Here is a 19,774-nt window from a genome sequence, read left to right as displayed (position 1 = left end):
AGACAGAGGGATTTGAAAAGGACAGCGACGAGTTGACAATTGAGTTATAATATCCTGTCCTTTATGAATAATTAATTTGATGGCACCGCACTCTCAGAAGTTAGATTAAATTAGTTCTGCCACGTCTAAAAAGTTAGATATGCTTCATTAGTGGATGAGATGGCAGGGAGGTTGCTTGGCCTGTCAGGGCTGGTGCAGTTAATTCAACTCTTTGCCACTGATTACATGCCGACTTTCATTGACCATGGGTGATATTCAGTCCAATGCATGCTCTTGCATTTAACAACATTTAAAACCATGCAGATCCCACGCTTCGCTGCACATGAATAAGGTTGAAGTCTTTCAGTGCTATGTTTAGCTTATGAAGACAGTCAACGTTGTTGGCATCCTTGGCAATGGAATATTGTCTGTGGTTTGCAGATGGGTGTTTCTTTAACACTTTAACACTTACAGATTTCACCATTTTATATGAAGATCATATTAAAACTGATGTGGAAAACGGTTTATATATATATATATATATATATATATATATATATATATATATATATATATATATATATATATATATATATATATATATGATTGAATTGTGTGTATTTAGCGTACATAAAAACTGACTGCGAAACTATTAACCACTGTTGGACATTGCCTAGTGGTCAAATTAAAAGAATTAAGCAAGTTTGATTTTGTTAGAGTTTTTAAAAGACTATTTTCTAAAGGTCCACTGGGCTAAAAGTGTCCACGGTTAAAGAAACACCCAGGTTCACATATAGCCAAACGTTGCTCTTCAAAAGGCATTTAAGCTTGAAACACATTGAAAACTTAACCCTGAATTTTGTGAGAAAAAGTAGTCCTGTGAACTCTTAGAACATTGATTTCTATTGCACACTTGGCACTTTATGATATTTAGAAACATTTTATTGTAATTTTCCAACCCTGTTCATAGCATGATCTGTTCAGTTTTACCATGACTCTTTACCACAACTCGTACCGTTTGTGATTGGATGATTACATTTGATTCAGAAAATGTTGTCTAGACACAGTCGTCATCAGTTCACAGGGAAGAGGCTTATGCCACTACACACTGGAAATCAAAAAATGCCATTTTATTTTGACAAGCTCTTCTGTTTTGTTTGGTTTTTCATGTGCAGTGGTGCCCATTGTAAGTTGTAAGTATTTTAAAAAGCAAAGGAGGTGCAAAATGAGAAAGTAGTTCGAAAGGACGAAGTGTTCAAAGATTGTATAACTTAGGGCTTTGACATTACTTGGTTTCAAACCCATTGTTCCATTACGGTTAAAACATGCTCACAAATATGGATTGTGTAGTCCTGCCCTCTGTGCTGATGTTATGTTGTGTATTTTCATTCTGGCATCTGACAATAATCCCTCTTCATCAGGCCAACCATGGCTATTGTTTAATGAGCCGCATGATGCATCTCTTTTGTGTGCTCCCGCCATGCCTCATCTCCTCCTCATAATAGTGTTTTTATTTGCCGTTCTCTAGTGATGGGAAGTGTGTTGGTATTAACCTAAAGAAACAGACAAGCTGGTGTTGTTTGGGCTGATAAAGCAGTAGTGTTCTGGCAAGCAGACGCCCCTGCCTCTTTGTAATAGAAAAAAATGCAGAGGAAACCTTGTAAAAAAAAAAAATACAGAAGGACAAAGACATAATTACATCGCCAAAACCAGGTGAAGGCTGTAATATTTTAAGCTAGAAAAGAGGGCCTTTTTAGCAGCTACCAGAACATTGATATTGATTTTATACAAAAGTTCAGTAAACAGTACAGTAAGTTAATACTAAGAAACTTTCATTTTAGTCATAAAATTGTTTGTCTTTTTTATTGCTCCTCCAATGAAAATAGTTCAGCAGAATCTGATGCACTTCCTAGTTCCTACCAAAACACAGTAGAGGTATTTTGAAATAAAACACTGTTTTTGAATGATTTAAGTGAGTGATTCAGTGACTCACTCAGTCTCTTGTTTCAGTCCTGAATCATTGAATGAGTTTTTTTTAACTAATCAGTTGAGTGAATGATTAAATGACTCACTCGCATATTTGGTTCATTCCTGAATCAACCAGTTTTGAACAAATAATGGTTCTGTTACTTGTTGCCACCTACTGGCTAAAACAATGATGCCTGCAAAAAGATGCCCAAGATTTTGCATGGAAGTTTTTGTATAGTGTAGCTTAGATATGGGCAGTATGATAATTATACTCAATAAATCAGAAACAGTCATTTCTACTGTTACAGTATATTAACTTGTGTTAATTATAGAAGTTTCAAAAGTGTAAAACAAAAATGTCACTGCATAAAAAACATCCATTTTACATCAAGTGGATTAAGTCTTGATCCCCCCAGGTTCCCATAAAGCTTTGCTCATTTAATTTTTAAAAGCTTCTCAGTTTGCAGTGGCTTTTTTTCCCGAAAGTGGGTCCATTTCAACCGCAGCTTTATATAAGCTGATCGGTAAACATGTTTAACCATTGCATTTTCTGTGTTATGAGACAACTGTTCGGCTCATGAGTATTAATGAACTCAAAGCTCGAGTGGGAGAATCCCTAAGTGTTGGTAACTGTCAGATTCTGTCAGCGCTACGAATCCTAACAGCACAGAGTAGCGTGCCGCTGCATGCTTCCGATTCAAACTCATGTTTTGATGTCTTGCTTTCACGCCCTCCATTTCTGCTTAAGCCAAATTACTGCAGACAGTCCTAATTCTCCCGAGAATTTTTGTTTGTTTTGTGAGAATACATATTTTACATATTGGCACGTCGCTGATGTATTTAGCAGCATATAAGCGAAGAGAGAGATGTTTTTTCTTGATGTATTTTTGCTCTGGTTTTGGCTGATTCAGGGCTGTCTTTGTAAGAGACCTGACAGGGCTTTATGAAGCCGTTCTAAATAATGAAGCATGAATTGAGGACCCCGAGCCCTTGGAGAACTCTGCTGTCCCACAGAGATCAGTCTGTCACACAGGCATAATCGCCATCGTCTCTCCTCTGCTTTCTGTTTTATAGGTCAGATAAGGAACCGTGTTTGTGCTTGAGCAGTAATGTAACTATATTTTTGTAGGTTTTATTCACAAGACCATCATTTTAATTTAAAAAAAATCTCTGTGACATCACATCAAATTATAATTTCAACACATAACTCACACAAAATGGAGAATTTTGTAATTATTTAGGCCTACTCGCTTTTATGTTTTTCCGTCCCTGTATATGACTTACTATATGAGAAGATACTTTGAAAAATGTCTGTTTTTTTTGTCTATAAAATTAAACTCAGTGGGGTCCAATATTGTTTTGACCGCAATGACGTGCATTGTATGGACACAAACTGTTAAAATGTTTTATAAAACAACACTAGTAATTTTATATTTTTTTACTACCCCTATAAAATATATAGTTTCTGTGATTTCTCTTGATTTAGGCTAATAATACAATTTCTGGAATGTGGCTCTGAGTGCTCTAAATATCTGCAAAGCTTGAAGTTCTTAATATTACTGAGGTCTGCAACTTTTTTCTGTTGTGTACCATGAATCAAAAACCTGTGAGCGCCTTGTGACCGTTTTCTTACGCAGCAGGTAATGTGAGTATTAGACCAAAAACAATTGCAACAAATCAGTGGAACTTTCTTTGTTTCCAATCTATTTCGGCTGAACCAATCAAAGCACACTGTAGGTCTGAAAGAGCATTGTTATTTTACTCTTAGCTTGCTTTAATATGAAACTTCAGATGACAAGTCCAGGCATTATCCTTCATTCGTTCCTATTGTTTTGAGTGGATTACTTTGGGACGAAGAGAGCATTGAAACAAAACTCAGTGGATCGGTGGATTAATTTAAAAAGAGATAGCAAGTGAAAACTAAAATCAGTAGGTGTTTAAATGTGCTAAAGTCTTGAGAGCTACTCGGGGGCGGCTGTCAAAACATGCAAATGAGGGTGACAGCACATTGTTTTGACAAATATAATTAAGGTGTTTCAATTTGGAGTCCTGCGATACACAGGACTGCAGGGCTCCCCAAGCGCTCTGCTAATTGTGAAGATTGCTTTTAAGATCTGAATATTCGTTGGGTTTTTGTTTGCTTTTTTCTTATTGGATAATGAACTGTTAGGAAGTGTTAGATCTTGGCATCGTTTCGACTGAGGTTTTTGTCAGAGATAGGCAGGGATGAACACCCTGAGGTGTTGTGTTTTACAGATAATTAAAAGGCAAAATTTGTGTTTGGCTGTTTGATCTGCCTGTCAACTTTCTGAATAGAGGCGTTACAGGCTTTAATCAACAGTAATGGGATCATTAACGTTCCTAAACTGTTTAAAAGAACGTCAGGATTTTCTTCCAGTCCGACACATTGGAGCTTGTGAGTCTGGCAGGGTGTGAAGTTTGTTGGTGTTCAGTAAATGATGTGCAGCATGTGATTAGGAGGAAGTGAGGTGATTATAAGAGCAGGCCTCCCACTGCAACAGCCACGCCAGCTTGCGTTCATCTGTTTCTCACTTCTCTCTCTTTTCGCTCTTTTACGGGCTTTGCTTGTTCCTTTCTATTCTCCTCTTCAGCTCAGAGTGAATTACAGCAAGCATTTCATATTTCGTATTTGAAGCCATACTTTTCATCTGAATCCGTGACATTGTCAGCCAAAAAATTGCGTATTTGTAGCACTGAAGTATGATCTGTGTTTATCATGACATATGAAGACGAATGCATGTCTTTTCTTGCTTTCTTTGAACGCCGGTGACTGTACACAAAGACTAATCTGTTGGACTGGTCCTCTCTGCTCTGAAGGGGATGGAAAAATGCACCAAATAAAGTGGCGGCACATGCATCAATATTAATAAAGTCAACTGACAGTGTAACACTGTTTATTAATTTCTCTTGGCCACGTTTGGTGTACATTTCAGCTCAGCTGGGGCCTAATCTGCACGAAGAAATCATTTCCTGCTCCGAAAGAATGAAGTGAAAGAGGTCCATTTGATGCGTGTGGATTGACCGGTTCGGGCACGGTAGATGTATCTCCAGTGGCCCATGGAAATTTTGCCTGTTTAATTGAGGAACCTGAAAGCAGTGGGCAGCCTGCACTTTTTGTAAGTGAGGCAATCAAGACCTGCCCCAGACTCTATTAGTTTTCATTAGGATGCTTCAGTAATGCCACTTGATTAAATTGAAGCAATTTGCTGCAAGAAAAACTAACCACCCTACAGCTTTCCCACCCACCGTGTCAACAGTGTTTAGGTTTTACTGTAAGTGCTGTTGTTTGGGCTGTGTTTGGTAAGACTCAACTTATTCAAAAGCAATAGCATTCAACAGAAATTGAGCTCCTTTTTCTCTTAGTTGGATGTCAATTTGTGGGTAATTGTGCAATTATGGTTATTTTTGACTATTTAACGTCTAGAAAAATGCAACTAATTTATGTTAAAACATTTATCATATTTGCTCTTATAAATAATGATTTATGTTCATTGAATAAAGATAGGATCATGATGCAAACAATAAATATAATTGCATTGTTTTGTTCAAAATGTCAGAGATTGTATGTTATAAAATTTTACTGGCTAATCTAGTTAGTATTTTTTTTTTCAATTGTATTAATTCTTGCAAATTTAAACTTGAAGCACTTACAGTTAAATTTAGAAATAAGTGATTAAAATGACAATAATCATTTTAAACAATATGTAGTATGTATAGTTATTATAGACTATCCTATAGAAAATTGTTTCTCTCTTTAATTTGATTTGTTTAATTTTTTCTAGAGGACAGAAAAGAAGGTTCACCCCATCAACTATAAGCTCACTGATACAGAAGTCAGTCGCTATTGATGCGATTCTTATCTTTGCTTGTTTTTGAGCTCATGGGGCATTCTGCTGTTGAACCTGTTCTCCAGCATGCCTTGTCCTCCGGTCCATCCAGGGTCTCTGAGTGAGTCTTCTCTTTCAAATCTCAATCTCATAGGAGTGGAAGTAGGAGGGGGAATCAGTGTTCATTTTCTCAGTCTTACCCCCAGCTTAAACAAATGGTTCTATTAGCGCACACTCTCCCTCTGGCGTGGTCATTCATACCCATTAAACCTGTGTCTTATCAGCCAGAAGAAGCCCTCACATCTCCACACACAACAATCGGCAGTAATCAGGCCTTTAGAAGAGTGTGTGAGATGTGCTGTGTGTGTGTTTGAGCTGGGAAGAGAGAGACTGAGAGAGAGAGAGAAGAGAATGATTAATAGGGCCGGATAATAAAGATTTGTCTTAATCAGAAGTGATTTGTCAGAGCAGAAGTGCGGCAGGGTCAGGGCTGAGCCAATGAATAAAACAGAGCCCAGCGGAGTGTAAAAAGGTCAGTGAAATGGGGCCTGATTACCCAGTGCTTGCTCTCGCACAGACAGTCCATGGCCCTTAACTTATTTCTCTCTGTCCCTTTCATTCATCCCTTTGAAACCAATGTATTCTCGTCCTATCCATATTATTCTGTCCATCCGTCTGTCTAGGCTGTTAAACCCAGTTTTGAACAAGACTAGGCCCAAATTTAGCTTTGGGTTGAGGATTTTACCTTTGTACTAAAGCAATAGTGCAGGTGAAAATGATTATATATAAATAAAAAATTTTAAGAGTTTTCAGAGGTCTTTAACATACAATCGGGTAAATGACTATATCTGTAAAATCCCCCCAAAAACATCATAGTAGCGCTTCATATGACTTGTGAACTACATTTCATGCATTATGAAGCCAAATAGTAGAGTTTGTGGTCGATATGGTTCACAAATTGGACCAAAGCATTTAAGTGTTTACAATATATAATTAAGTATAATAACAATAAACTATGTGGTTCACAATTTGAACTGAATACTATCAAATCGTCATGCAATAATATTTAGCATTTTTTTAAACTGTCAGTTATGCAATGTTATAAAAAAAGAACAGTTTGAAAATACAGTTTTAACAGTTTAAGTTATAATTTTTTTTTATTTTTTTTGTAAAAAAAATTATAGAGGGAAGTCAAAAATTCAGGTTAGGGTACTAGGCCAAATTGGAATATTTTTGGCAAATTGAGCCTTTTAGCACTCTTAAAAATTAGAAATAATTGATTAAAGTGACAATAATAGCTTTAAGTGTTTTTAAATATAGAATTTGTATAAGTTGTTTTATCTAAAGTTATTTTAAAAAAAAGTTATAGGCTATCCTTTTTTCTTTGTTTTATTTATTTATTAGAATTTGTTTACAAATCGGACTTCCACTCATCTCAGTCGGGAACAGGATTAGTGAACGAATCATTCTTTTGTGCCAGTTCTTGTCAATGAGCCGATTGATTTATTTTAGCAGTTTTTATAGACTCTTTTTTTATTATTGATGCACATAAGAAAGAAAAGTATTCGTTTTGGGTGAATTTTTTTTGTATGTTATGTTTGTTCATTCTACAACAGATGCTCAAGTTTGGTGGCTCAGCAGTAGAATACTGTAAACAAATAACAAGAATAAATAAAGTGCCATCAGCACTTTGCTCCAGACAGGGGAATAAACTGTCTAAAATAAAGAGAAAGGAACAGCGTTTCTACGTTGCTCTTTGTGTGTGTGTGTGTGTGTGCTGGACAGTCGGTGTTGGACCTGCCTTTACTCTTCCCCTGGGCGCTTTTGCTCTCATTTGGCTGTGTCTGTGGATTGTGTCCAGATAGAAGTGTGTGTGGTAACCTTCAAAAAGTGGCTGCAACTCTGTAATAAAAAGCAGTCCGGAGCCTGGGAGTGAGCCTGTGTCAGGGCATGTACCCTTTCAGCTCTGGGGACAGACAGAGGGCTTCAGACAACTCAGAGAGGACTCACACTCAAACAGGTGCTGTAAAATTGATGATGTGCCCAATTATACGTGTCTGCTGAGGGGAGGTGGATGGACGGATAGAAGGACGAGGGAACGGAGAGGTGAAAAACGCTTCTTCCCCGGTGTGTTCTGCCTCCATCTTGCTGCCAACGGCTGGCAGGAAGAGGGGGATGAAAACGAGTGACACTCGGACCTCCGAGATGTCCTGAGTGATTTGATGTTCCTGCAGGCCAAGCTCAAAGGCAGACAGGCACGGTCAGTCACAGAAGGGAAAGACAGACAGACCGAAAGATGAAAGAAACTTTGACTGCACTAACACAATGTTTCAGCGGTGTAGGGATGGGAAAAGTAATAAAATTGAAGCAATATGCTCAGAATAAAAGGAAACGTGATAAAAAGAAATTAATAACAGCTAAAGGAATTACTGGTAATTAAACACTCAGGCTTTCAATGTGTCAAGGTGTTTTAGAGACTTCTCGAGCTGAATCATAATTAATCTTTAAAGTAGGACTGGGTACTGATACAGATTTCCTGATCTGTTTTGTTACAAGCTCTCGATTTGATTTGATCCACTTCATTTCATTTTATTTTTCTTATATATGAAAGAAATTCCCTGACATTGTGTTGTAAATTGCATAGAAATATTCATTAAAAGAACTGGCTCAAGAGTCATTGTTGAGGATTAACGATTCACCAGTCATGCTACGTATATGTTTTGGAGTCACTACAAAGAAACAGGTGGTAAGATTCATTTGTTTGAAGTTATGATTCATGCTGTTCATGTAGTATTTTTGCTTCTGCTGGCAGCCCACGAAGACAACAAAACATAGAAAGCGTTTTCTTGCAGTTATGTTGCTGTACACAGTCTTTCTTCTTTTGCCATGGTTTCTGAAAAGCAGTGTAGGTGAACCTGTTAACGTGTGTTACATTATGTAAATATTAATTTTAGAAATAATTCTGACAACATAATGTTGACATCTGAAGGATGTACTGTGCTTTACAAAAACATGATCACATAATAATTGAAAATATGTTAAAGGGATAGTTCAATCAATCAGATTGAATCGGACACAGAAGAGCGTACGCAGTTTCCGTCCAGCGGATATTCTCCTAAATGGTGCTACGCTGACGTAGAGATGACGAACTGTTGAATAAAGTCGTTATTTTTGTTTTCTTTGCACACAAAAAGTATTCTCGTAGCATCGTAAAATTACGGTTGAACCCCTGAAATCGCATGAAATATTTTACCGATCTCCTTGCTATGTGTAAGGACCCTTGCTGTCTATGTAGGGTCTGGGAGCTCTCAGATTCCATCAAAAATATCTTAATTTGTGTTCCGAAGATGAACAGAGGTCTCACGGGTTTGAAACGACATGAGTGTGCGTAATTAATGACAGAATTTTCATTTTTGGGTGAACTAACCCTTTAAGAGTAAAAGATTGATTTTGATTTAAAACATGAAAATTAAATAAAGTACAATTTAAATGATGATTGCATACAGTAGATTATTTTTCATCAAATTGAATTCATTCTTATTTGTGATTTTTCTTTCTTTTTATTTTTTTTATTTTAAATAGACACTCTGGAGCTTGCTTTAAGTCTGTCATCACTATCCCTTGCAACTATGTTTCTTGCGTGTTTTCTGCTAGTTTCAGAGCTTCCTTTTTTTTTTTAGAGAGCCTATTTGAGTACCATCATTTGATTTGTTAGACATTAAATTATGACCACATAAATAAATAAACAGTCAGTTTAATATTGTGTGAAAGAACAATGATCATTTGAAATTTGATAGTATTGACACAGTTCTGCTCTAAAGTATCACAGTGAGAACAGAGATCTCATCCACAAGTTGTGGTCAGCAATCAGTTAAAGACTCTGCATTAAAACCAGCTCATCGGTAATGATTGTGCTGTTATGGATTTTAGTAATATCCTTGTTAAATGGGCCTTGGGGATCTGGATCTTTAACTAGAGCAGGCCTGTGGAAAAGCTTGGCGTCAGGGTCATTTAAATTGTTAATAGGGCCTTAAACGGGGGAAGAATATTTTATATCATTATGAGCACGAAGCCGTGTTCGTAAGCACAGAGTCTAGTTATTTATTTATTTAGTTTTTTTTTCTCGTTCTTGAACGCCTGTTTTTCATAGCTACACCCTCAATTTACAGAATGTCAGTGTCCTCATTAAAGTGTGTGATAATTAATTAGCACCTCATTAAGTAGACATGTATCTAAAGTGCCGCATACAGAAGAATAACAGACCATAATTCATGCTACGCTTCAAGTATATAGTTTTATTGCACATGATGGCCTGAGATCTGAATGTAATGTATCTTGATGTCAATATTTTGTGTATTGTTGCATATAGAAATTAAAATAATACCACTGTTAAAGGGATACTCCACCCGAAAATGAAAATTGTCATCATTTATTCACTCTCATGTTGTCTTTACGAATGCCTGTTTTTTTTGTTTGTTTTGGACCCCATTGACTTTCATTGTATAGACAAAAACAATTTGAAATATTCTTTGAAATATCTTCTTTTTTGTTCCACAGAATACATAGTCATCCAGATTTTAAAGAAAATGAGAGTAAATGATAATGACAGAATTTCCATTTTTTTTAACTATACATCTATACAATTTAACTATTTTTAACTATACATCAACAATGTCTAGTGAAAAATCTGTGATTTTTTTCCCTCTTGGCTCTTTTTTTTTCTTCATAGAAAAGGAAGGAAGAGAAATCATGTAATTTTCCCCTTCTCAGGGAGTGTTTGTTTTTCTCTAGCCAAACTCTCTTCCACAGTCCAAGTCTCATTACTCTACAAATATACGACGAGAAGAGAGGCAGATAGATCAGATTATTAGTGAAACGTATAGACAGAGACAAACGGATATATCAAGAGAGGAAGAGAGCCGTGGAATTGTGGGTTGGTAAAGTTCCTCTCACCCCTGGGATGCGGTGTACACTCGGCTAATCGTCCAACAGTGTGTGTTTTTGTGTATGTGTGTGTGCTTTTGGAGCTCATTCTTAATGGCAACATCAATTTGCGGTCCCGCAACTAAGAGAAATATTTATCTTTGCGCTCATGCACAGGGGAAAAAGAAACCGGAGTCCATAATGTGTTTTACAGTGTGTTGGCCGCAGGAATATTACATTATACGGAGTTTGGTTTAACAGCTTTTATTCCGTGTTTTCAGTGGCACAGGTTTTATGCACTCAGTCAGCCAACCCTCCTGTTTCTTGATTTTGTGGAAATTCTTTTATGTACCTGCTCTATTTTTTCCCTCATATTCCTTTGAATTCATTTGTATTCACTTCACTTTCATTAGAATGAGTGTTAACTTATGTGGACGCCAGCAATCGGAAGCGCAATAGGAAACCTTGACTCTGAATATCTCGCTGTCTAGAAAGGCGACTGAGAAATATGACAGTCAAGTTTTCTATTATACCTATTGTGCATAGCAACTTCGTTTTTTCTCCTTCTGTTTATTTATATCTCGTTGAGCGTAGAATATAGAGCGCTGACAGGATTGTTTCATTTGCACTCGGACCCCTTCATGCCAACGGTCTCTCATCTATCATCTGAAGTGATATATGAGCGAGCATGTCTGTGTGCTTGTGTATTGCATTGTTGCCATTGTGGCCGTGTCACATTCATTTGTTTAAAGGCCCCTTTCGCCCTGGACAGAGACAGATAGCGGTGCTTAATTTTCTTTACACAAGATTTCCACTCGCGGGTGGGCGGCAGCGTGTCTCAAGCTCGACGGCTGGACACGGTTATGATGGTTATTAATATCTCTATTCGCTCTTTTAATCTGGCCTATCTGTCACATGTGCTGTGACTGCTCCATCTAATCTGAGTATCCTTCAATCTGTCCCCACTCTGATTGGAAATTAATGAAGGCGAGAGACTGTGTTTAAGTGTCTCTGTCTTTCTCATTCTGTGGGAACGCAGATGTAGCCCGTTCCTCTGTTCCTTGAGCGTCACGCTGACTCTTTGAGAGCTGCACCTGTGTAGCGTAATCCAGTCATGAGTGCGTTGTTTACTCACAATTGTTTGGTGCATTTGAAAGCATAGCTTTGATCCATGCAAAGATTTTTCACTTCACTTTTTTTACTCTCTTCCTCTTCAGACTGCTAATGTGGTTTCTACTTATAGTGGAGAGGTTTTTTGCTGGAGGAAGGGAGGGTGGGATTTTTGTTTTGTTCATTGTTTTTTTTTTCTCTTTTGACCCTTGGGATGTGAATATGACAGTGACCACAGACAGGCTTGTCAGACGCCATGTATGGGATGTTTATCTAAGTGTGAGTGTGTAAATGGGTGTACGTCTGTGACAGATGAAATGTGTTTGTAAGCGAGCAGCTGAATATTGCATGTGCTGATCGGGCTCGGTCTGATGCGGCATGCTGGGATATGCAAAATATTTAAGACAGTATGTTGGTGAGAAGGAGATGTAGTTTGAGATCCCCAGACATTAGAAATCAGGGTTGTAACTAGACTTTTGCAGGGTGTTGTTAGTTGGTTGCTATGGTTTTTTGACTGCTTTTTTTTTTTTTTAAGAAGAGCTCAAGTTTCTGAGATCCTGATATGTCCCTCCTTTTTTGAAATTCTTTAACTTTAGACAAAGTTACCTTTTTTAAGACAAGACACTATGGGCAAAACCATTGTTTGTGTAATACATGTCTTATTAAGGCCATTTTTTATTTTACATTTATGCATTTAGCAGACGCTTTTATCCAAAGCGACTTACATTGCATTCAAGTTTTTACATTTTTATCAGCTCTTGCTTTCCCTGGGAATCGAACCCATGACTTTGGCGTTGCTAGCGCCATGCTCTACTATTTGAGCTACAGGAAAGCTTTTGGGGGGTCACACACTTGGTCATAAGCCAGGGATCTCCACTTCAGCAGCACTTACATCAAACTTTTCATTTTAATTTCTTATTTTGTTTATATTATGAAGGTTTTTACAGAAGGGTTTGTTCATATAACATTTGCCTGATTTATATAACATTTTTTTCTGGCTTTTTTCTGATTTATGGAGCGATAACAGTATTTAAGTACACATCTCTAGTATGTCAAATATATATATATATAGAATTTTGAACCTGGCTGTATACAGTGTTCAGATTTATTTTCTGCAAATCAGTACATATTTAATTAAAGATTGCCTCATTTGCATATTTAAACATAACTTTTCAGATTTTTTTTGTGTTTTGCCTTAATGTGAATTTTGAAATTTATTAAATAAATATATTTCCTTTGTTTTATGTGCATGGCTTCTTACAGAATAAAAAAATGAACTTAATTTAACTTGATACTAAAAAAATAAAAAATCCACCTTAAGCAAAAGTTTTTACACCCAAAATTTTGCAACATTTTCACAAAAAGGGCTTTTGTCCTAGTCTTGCGATGTCTTGCAACTCACACAGAAGTCACTTTCAAATCAAGCTGCTTTCTTTTGGTCTACGCAGTAAATCGATGTGACCAGCTTAAACCTGTTATGAAAACTGCACGAAATTCTCTCATGAAATTCCCAGTCACATGAATTCCTATTGAAGCATCTAGATTTTGCCCGGGAAATTTGCCAAAGAGCAGTAAATACAACCGCACCTTAACATGGCCGGTTTCTCCTCTTATCCTCTTACAGAGCAAGTGGGACAGGAGATCCTCACCAACCTGCACAGTGACCGCGAGAAGATCCAGAAATCCCGCGATCGGGTGAGTTTACACCCACAAACACACTCCTTAGACGGTCCTCAGGAGGCAACACTCATCCAGAACAAACACACATATGGTTTTCTCACTAAGCAATTACACAGGCTTACAAATACTTGACTTGATCATATCTGGGCTCTTTGGGATGACACAAAGTGCCCTAGATCAGACACTTGACAAGAGAACAGGAGCGTGCTCAAGTGCAGGCAGTTAACACCAGCCCGCACCTCTCATGCATTAGCATAGCGAGCCTGCTGGAGAGATTGATTGAATGTACAGAACACAGAATCTTTGACACAGAGCACAGCACCAATAAGAAGCCTTTGTAGTTGTCCCGTCTCATGGGGTGAGATCACGCATGATGCAAGACTGTCTAAACGGGCATTGCTGGACAACAAAAACACCTCCGGACAGAACAAGTGTTTGTTCTCTGTTCTTCCGGCTGCTATAACTCTGCAAGTCTTTCTGCTACATGTGTTACTGTGCTGGACGGACGAAAGGGATTGTAGATTACTGGTGTAGACTATAGATTCCACAAGATACTATTCATGAAATATATATTTACAGTGGACTCAAAAATATATTTGGACACTTAAACTGCATTTAAGAATGTATGTATTTAGATTGAATGTATTAAGAAAGTTACCTTTTCTAAATGCACTTTTCTTTGCTGTTTTTTCTAGCTATTTTTAACTTTTTATTTTTAATTGGGTTAAAAGTAACTTTTAGTATCTACTTATGTAGATATCCGTACCCTAGAAGAACTTTATTTCTATATTTTTTATCATTTATAACCTAACAGCCTTCTTTTTGTGACTTTTTTTCTTATGGTCTGCTTGTGCAGTTTTATTAATACAGTAAATGCCATTTTGATATTTTGTATCTTATTCAATGGCATTCATGTATTTTTAGGTGTAACTTGAGTGTCCTTATACAGTATATATACTGTATCTCACAGAAGAGAGTACACCCCTCACATTGTTGTAAATATTTTATTATATCTTTTCATGTGACAACACTGAAGAAATGACACTTTGCTACAATGTAAAGTAGTGAGTGTACAGCTTGTATAACAGTGTATAACAGTAATGTCTAAACCGCTGGCCACAAAAGTGAGTACACCCCTACGTGAAAATGTCCAAATTGGGCCCAATTAGCCATTTTCTCTCCCCGGTGTCATGTGACTCGTTAATGTTGCAAGGTCTCAGGTGTGAATGGGGAGCAGATGTGTTAAATTTGGTGTTATCGTTCTCACTCTCTCAAGTCAAGTCAAGTCAAGTTGAGCTTTATCGTCATTCCGCTACATGTGGGGACATACAGTGGAACGAAATGTCGTGCCTCGCAGGACCACGGTGCTACATAAATACAGACATACAACAATGAAGTAAAAAAAACACTATAAACCTATACACAACTAACCTACTGACAGATTTTAACTATACGTATACTATATATAAGTATTTACCCTATACAAACTAAAAAAATAAAAGATAAAAAATACAAACTATACGAATGCTTCACATAAATACTGTACATGTGCAAAGAGAAACGTTTTGAGTCAAGCAGCTGGTTGGGGAACAGTGCAGGATGATTTGTAGTGCATGAGCATGTAAACATACATATATTGCTGAGTCTTTTGTGGGATTGTGTACACACAGCAGTGTGTGTAAAGTGTCTAGTGCACATAGAGTAGAGTGTGTTACTACAGGTGGTTTGTACAGGCCCACTCACCTGTGTGTAGCACACTTCGAATTGCACAAAAAAGTTCCATACAGTTTTTTCTTTGGTGTGAGGTTTGGGGTGGGGGCTGGTCCATGTTTCAGGAGGTATTGGTTTGCATGGGGTTTCAGAGGGGGGCGGGGTGGTTTGAGTTCAGGGCTCTCACAGCCTGGGGGAAAAAGCTGTTGAGCAGTCTGGCGGAGCGGGCTCTGATGCTCCGGTACTGTCTTCCTGATGGTTGGAGCTGGAAGAGACTGTCACTAGAAGTTCAACATGGCACCTCATGGCAAAGAACTCTCTCAGGATCTGAAAAAAAGAATCGTTGCTCTACATAAAGATGGTGTAGGCTACACTGTAAAAAAAAAAAGTTGAGCCAACTTAAAATTTTAAGGCAACCAGCTTCAGCAGATTTTTGAGTTTTCTCAATTCTGCTGAAGCTGGTTGCCTTAAAATTTTAAGTTGGCTCAACTTTTTTTTTTTTTTTACAGTGTATAAGAAGATTGCCAAGACCCTGAAACTGAAACTGGCCAAGACCATGCAGCGGTTTAACAGGACAGGTTCCATTCAGAACAGGCGTCGCCATGGTCGACCAAAGAAGTTGAGTGCACGTGCAAATAGACGTATGAGTGCTGCCTGCATTGCTGCAGAGGTTGAAGGGGTGGGGGGTCAGCCTGTCAGTGCTCAGGCCATACGCCGCACACTGCATCAAATTGGTCTGCATGGCTGTCGTCCCAGAAGGAAGCCTCTTCTAAAGATGATGCACAAGAAAGCCCGCAAACAGTTTGCTGAAGACAAGCAGACTAAGGACATGGATTACTGGAACCATGTCCTGTGGTCTGATGAGACCAAGATAAACTTATTTGGTTCAGATGGTGTCACGTGTGTGTGTGTGTGTGTGTGTGTGTGTGTGTGTGTGTGTGTGTGTTTCATTCTGTGATTTTATATATACATATTTATTAGATTTATATACATACAAAAATATTTATATGTAATTTAAAAACAATTGTATCAGAAAAATCTTTATTTTTACCAAGCCGTATCGATAACCTTCAGGGCAATATAGACATGTATGCCACGCTAAGATTGAAAGGTGCTGATATAGAAGACTGCTTGTGAGCATTTTTGAGTGTCACTCCTCCTACCAGGTATCAGATGTCTTTCTCTCTACATCCTCATCCCTGTTTTACTCCCCCCTCCTTACTTCAATCTTTATTTGTTACTTTATCCCCTGCATGTATAATCGTTTTTACCTTTCCATATCTCAGTCTATCCCTCCTGTTTTGTTTGTCCCTACCGTGTCCGCTGTCATAGTCTTACCTCTCCCTCTTTTTCTCTCTCAGCCCCTCTTTCTTTCTAGAAGACAGGTATAGAGAGCTCAGTCAGGGGCCTCTCTGATGGCTTCTTATGAAGGATGCTTAAAGATCACAACATGGCAGTTGGGCAGGCAGCTCATTTCAAAGGAAATAAAACATTTCCTTTCAAAGGTCTGCTGTCTATGGAGAATAGCTCTCCTTCCCTGGAGCCCCGACTGGCCCTCACACTTTAAAGACATTTTGCCAGGCAGGAGAAATGGAGAGGAGAAAAGAAAAGAAAGCATGATAAGAAGACATTAGATGGAAAGAGCAATAAACTGCTTTTTGAGCGAAGGAAACGGCAGATGAAAGAGTTTTTGGAGTGTCTCTTAACAATCAGTTCACTCTGGCTCTTTCAAACAGACGCACACAAACACTAAGAGAGATGTAGTGCCTTGCAAAGACCACTATTACTATTGCTCATCCTCAGTGTACTGTATATGAGCAAGCCTCTAACTTTGACAAATAACTTATCCTGCATGTCTTGAGTAAATAGTGCTGTTATGATTCCAAATGTTCAGTGTTTTTTGAATGACGGATGTTAAAATGAGTGGAAAAATCCCATAGATTAAGGTATGTTTTTAATTTGTAATTTGGTTTCTTTGTTTTGAAATGGGGACTAAATTGTTACTGCGATGCATTTTGTCCTGCAAAAGTCACTGCTGCCTCATTGGTCAGAATGCTTTTTTTATTATTATTACATATTCTAGAGTTTAGCTCAAAGTGGTATTTCTCAATGTCAAGATGGTTGGATGTCCAAGTGTTTTGCATGATAAACATTAAAAGAAGTGTCAAAATCCCATAGACTGCGATTTGATTCACAATGGAACATTTAAAAAAGAACCAAAATTAGGTCAAAGCAGTATTTCCGTCAAGATGCCAAGATGGTTAGACATACAATACAGTTTTTGGCATTATTCGATTTTCGTTTTTACATCACAGATTTTTGGTCGTTTTCAGTTTTCATAGTCATAGACTTTTATTTGATCTCCCTGGCTGGGTTAGCTTTGACAAGGCAACGTTTCAAAACTATGTTCAAAAATATGTTTAAAAAATATCACGTGTGCAAACTACGCTGTCATTCGCCAGAATTTTTCTGCATAACTTGTTTCTGTTTTCACTTATAGTGGGTTTTTCAAATGTCAAGATTTCTATATATCAATTTGAGAACAAAAGATTACAAGATTATTTTGATTTTGAATACAGTGTCCAAACTTCATAAAGTCAATTTTTTTTGGCTTTTTAAATGGATAATATTCTTGTTTCTGGTTATGCTATGATTGTGGTTCATTGTATTTTTCTTTATTTAGGTTTAGGCCTGCATGACTCTTTTAACTCTATTCAGTGAAATTCAGGCATTGAATCGAGCTACTGGGAATCATCTTACCAAGACCATTTACTAGTCTGTAATCGGACTCTGCTCTAGATCTGCTGTACTGGTAATCTCGTTTGTTGTGGCTCTTGTTTTGGGTTCCTAATTCACATATAGCTCCACCGTGTGTTTTCGTGTTGGCACAACTCTGACCTGAGAGAGAAAGAGAGAGGATTTTGGGAAAAGCCGAGGGAGCTCTCATGGGACAGATCCATCGCTGAGAGAGACATCAGGCAGCTCTTGTGCTGTTGGTGGTGCCAGAACCCAAACCCGCCTAAAACCACATCTGTCCCTGAGCCTGCCCGCTAACACACACGCACATACACATGCACATGTCCCTGCTGACTGTGAGGACAGGGAAGGAGGCTTTCTCAAGGAGGCCAGCCAGAATCACGTATCTGACGGCTGCCAGAGCTCTGGCTTCAATTTCATAGCAATGTCAGCATTCCTAAACACATACACACACACACACACACATACACACACACACACCTCCAGATGGATAGCTTTTACTTATGTGTCCCCCTACGTGAGACATGTATTGAATATAAATCATGCACTACCAGTCAAAAGTTTTTGAATTAATCAATTGAAGTGTTTATTAAAAAGTCGCTTATGCTCACCAAGTCTGCATTTACTTGACCAAAAATACAGTAAAAACAGTAATATTGTGAAATATTATTATAGTTTGAAATATTACATTTATTGCAAATGGATGTTTTAATTGGATTTAAAAATGTAATTTATTCTTGTGATGGCAAAGCTGAAACTTCAGCAGCCATTAATCCAGTTCTCAGTGTCTCTGACTGAAGTCTGTAGACATTCTAAGCCTATTTTTATAGAACAAATTTTATATGACCTCTAATGTGGACATTCTCTCTTCTCTTTTTCTCCACAGCTGAGAGAGACGGACGCTAACTTGGGCAAGAGCTCTCGGATCCTGACCAGCATGCTGAGAAGGTAAGAGGAAGGTAGGGACCGTTTCTGATACCTCTCTGTGGATGTGTTTGACAGCGGCCCCATACCCATCCACTGCATGAACACACAAAACTATACAATTATTGTTAAGATTATTATGGAGGAAAATGGAATTCTGGTTTTAAACTGTAGGGTTCCCTTAAGAAACACTCATAGGCCTTTGTAATGCTTTACACTTGAGTTGTGCACTTTCCTTAATATCTATTTAAAAGTATTAATTCATTTTATTTATAGTTTATTGATGAGCATATTTTATACTCTTTTATTTTTATAAAGGTTTTTAAATTCACAATATTATTATTTTTTTTTTAAATGATGATCTTTCAAAACTATTTAATATATAGTTAATATATAATATGTATAATAACTATAATGTATTGTATACAAAACACTACCATTCAAAAGGTTGGGGTCTGTAGGATATTTCAATTTTTATTTATTTTTTATTTTTTTCAGGGTTTTTTTTTTTTTATTGCACGCCAAAGCTTTATTTGAACATACAGTAAAAAAAGGTAATATTGTGAAATGTTATTACATTACACAAAATTATATATTTTAAAATGTAATGTATTCAAAGCAAAGCTGATTTAGTTTTAGCAGCATTACACCAGTATTCAGTGTCACATGATCCTTCAGAAAGCATCCTAATATGCTGATTTGGTGCTCACTACTGTAAACATTTCTTATCAATGTTGAAAACAAGTGTGCTACTTAATATTTTGTGGAAAACATGATACATATCTTTGTTAATTAAAGTTCAAAAGAACAGTATTTTTTAATAGATTTTTTGTAACATTGTACAAATTGTTACTGTTACTTTTAATTTATACATC

At 37.4% G+C, this 19,774-nt stretch overlaps 1 protein-coding gene across 4 annotated transcripts in view; it reads left to right on the top strand.

Moving 5' to 3' along the window:
- Positions 1–19,774, top strand: part of vti1a (vesicle transport through interaction with t-SNAREs 1A) — a 134,423-nt gene that overhangs the window by 63,670 nt on the left and 50,979 nt on the right. For 2 of the 4 annotated variants that reach the window (XM_079398076.1, XM_079398075.1), the window contains 2 exons: positions 13,453–13,523; positions 18,862–18,923. In XM_079398076.1, the coding sequence (XP_079254202.1) occupies positions 13,453–13,523; positions 18,862–18,923 (133 nt within the window). Of the gene's footprint in view, positions 1–13,452; positions 13,524–18,861; positions 18,935–19,774 lie in introns of all 4 variants that reach the window. The other 2 variants (XM_079398078.1, XM_079398077.1) reach the window with 1 other exon arrangement.

The sequence above is a fragment of the Barbus barbus genome (genome assembly GCF_936440315.1).
Source record: "Barbus barbus genome assembly, chromosome: 38".
Taxonomy (NCBI): domain Eukaryota; kingdom Metazoa; phylum Chordata; class Actinopteri; order Cypriniformes; family Cyprinidae; genus Barbus; species Barbus barbus.
Note: the sequence above shows the minus strand (reverse complement) of the source record. Positions and strands in the feature narration are given on the sequence as shown.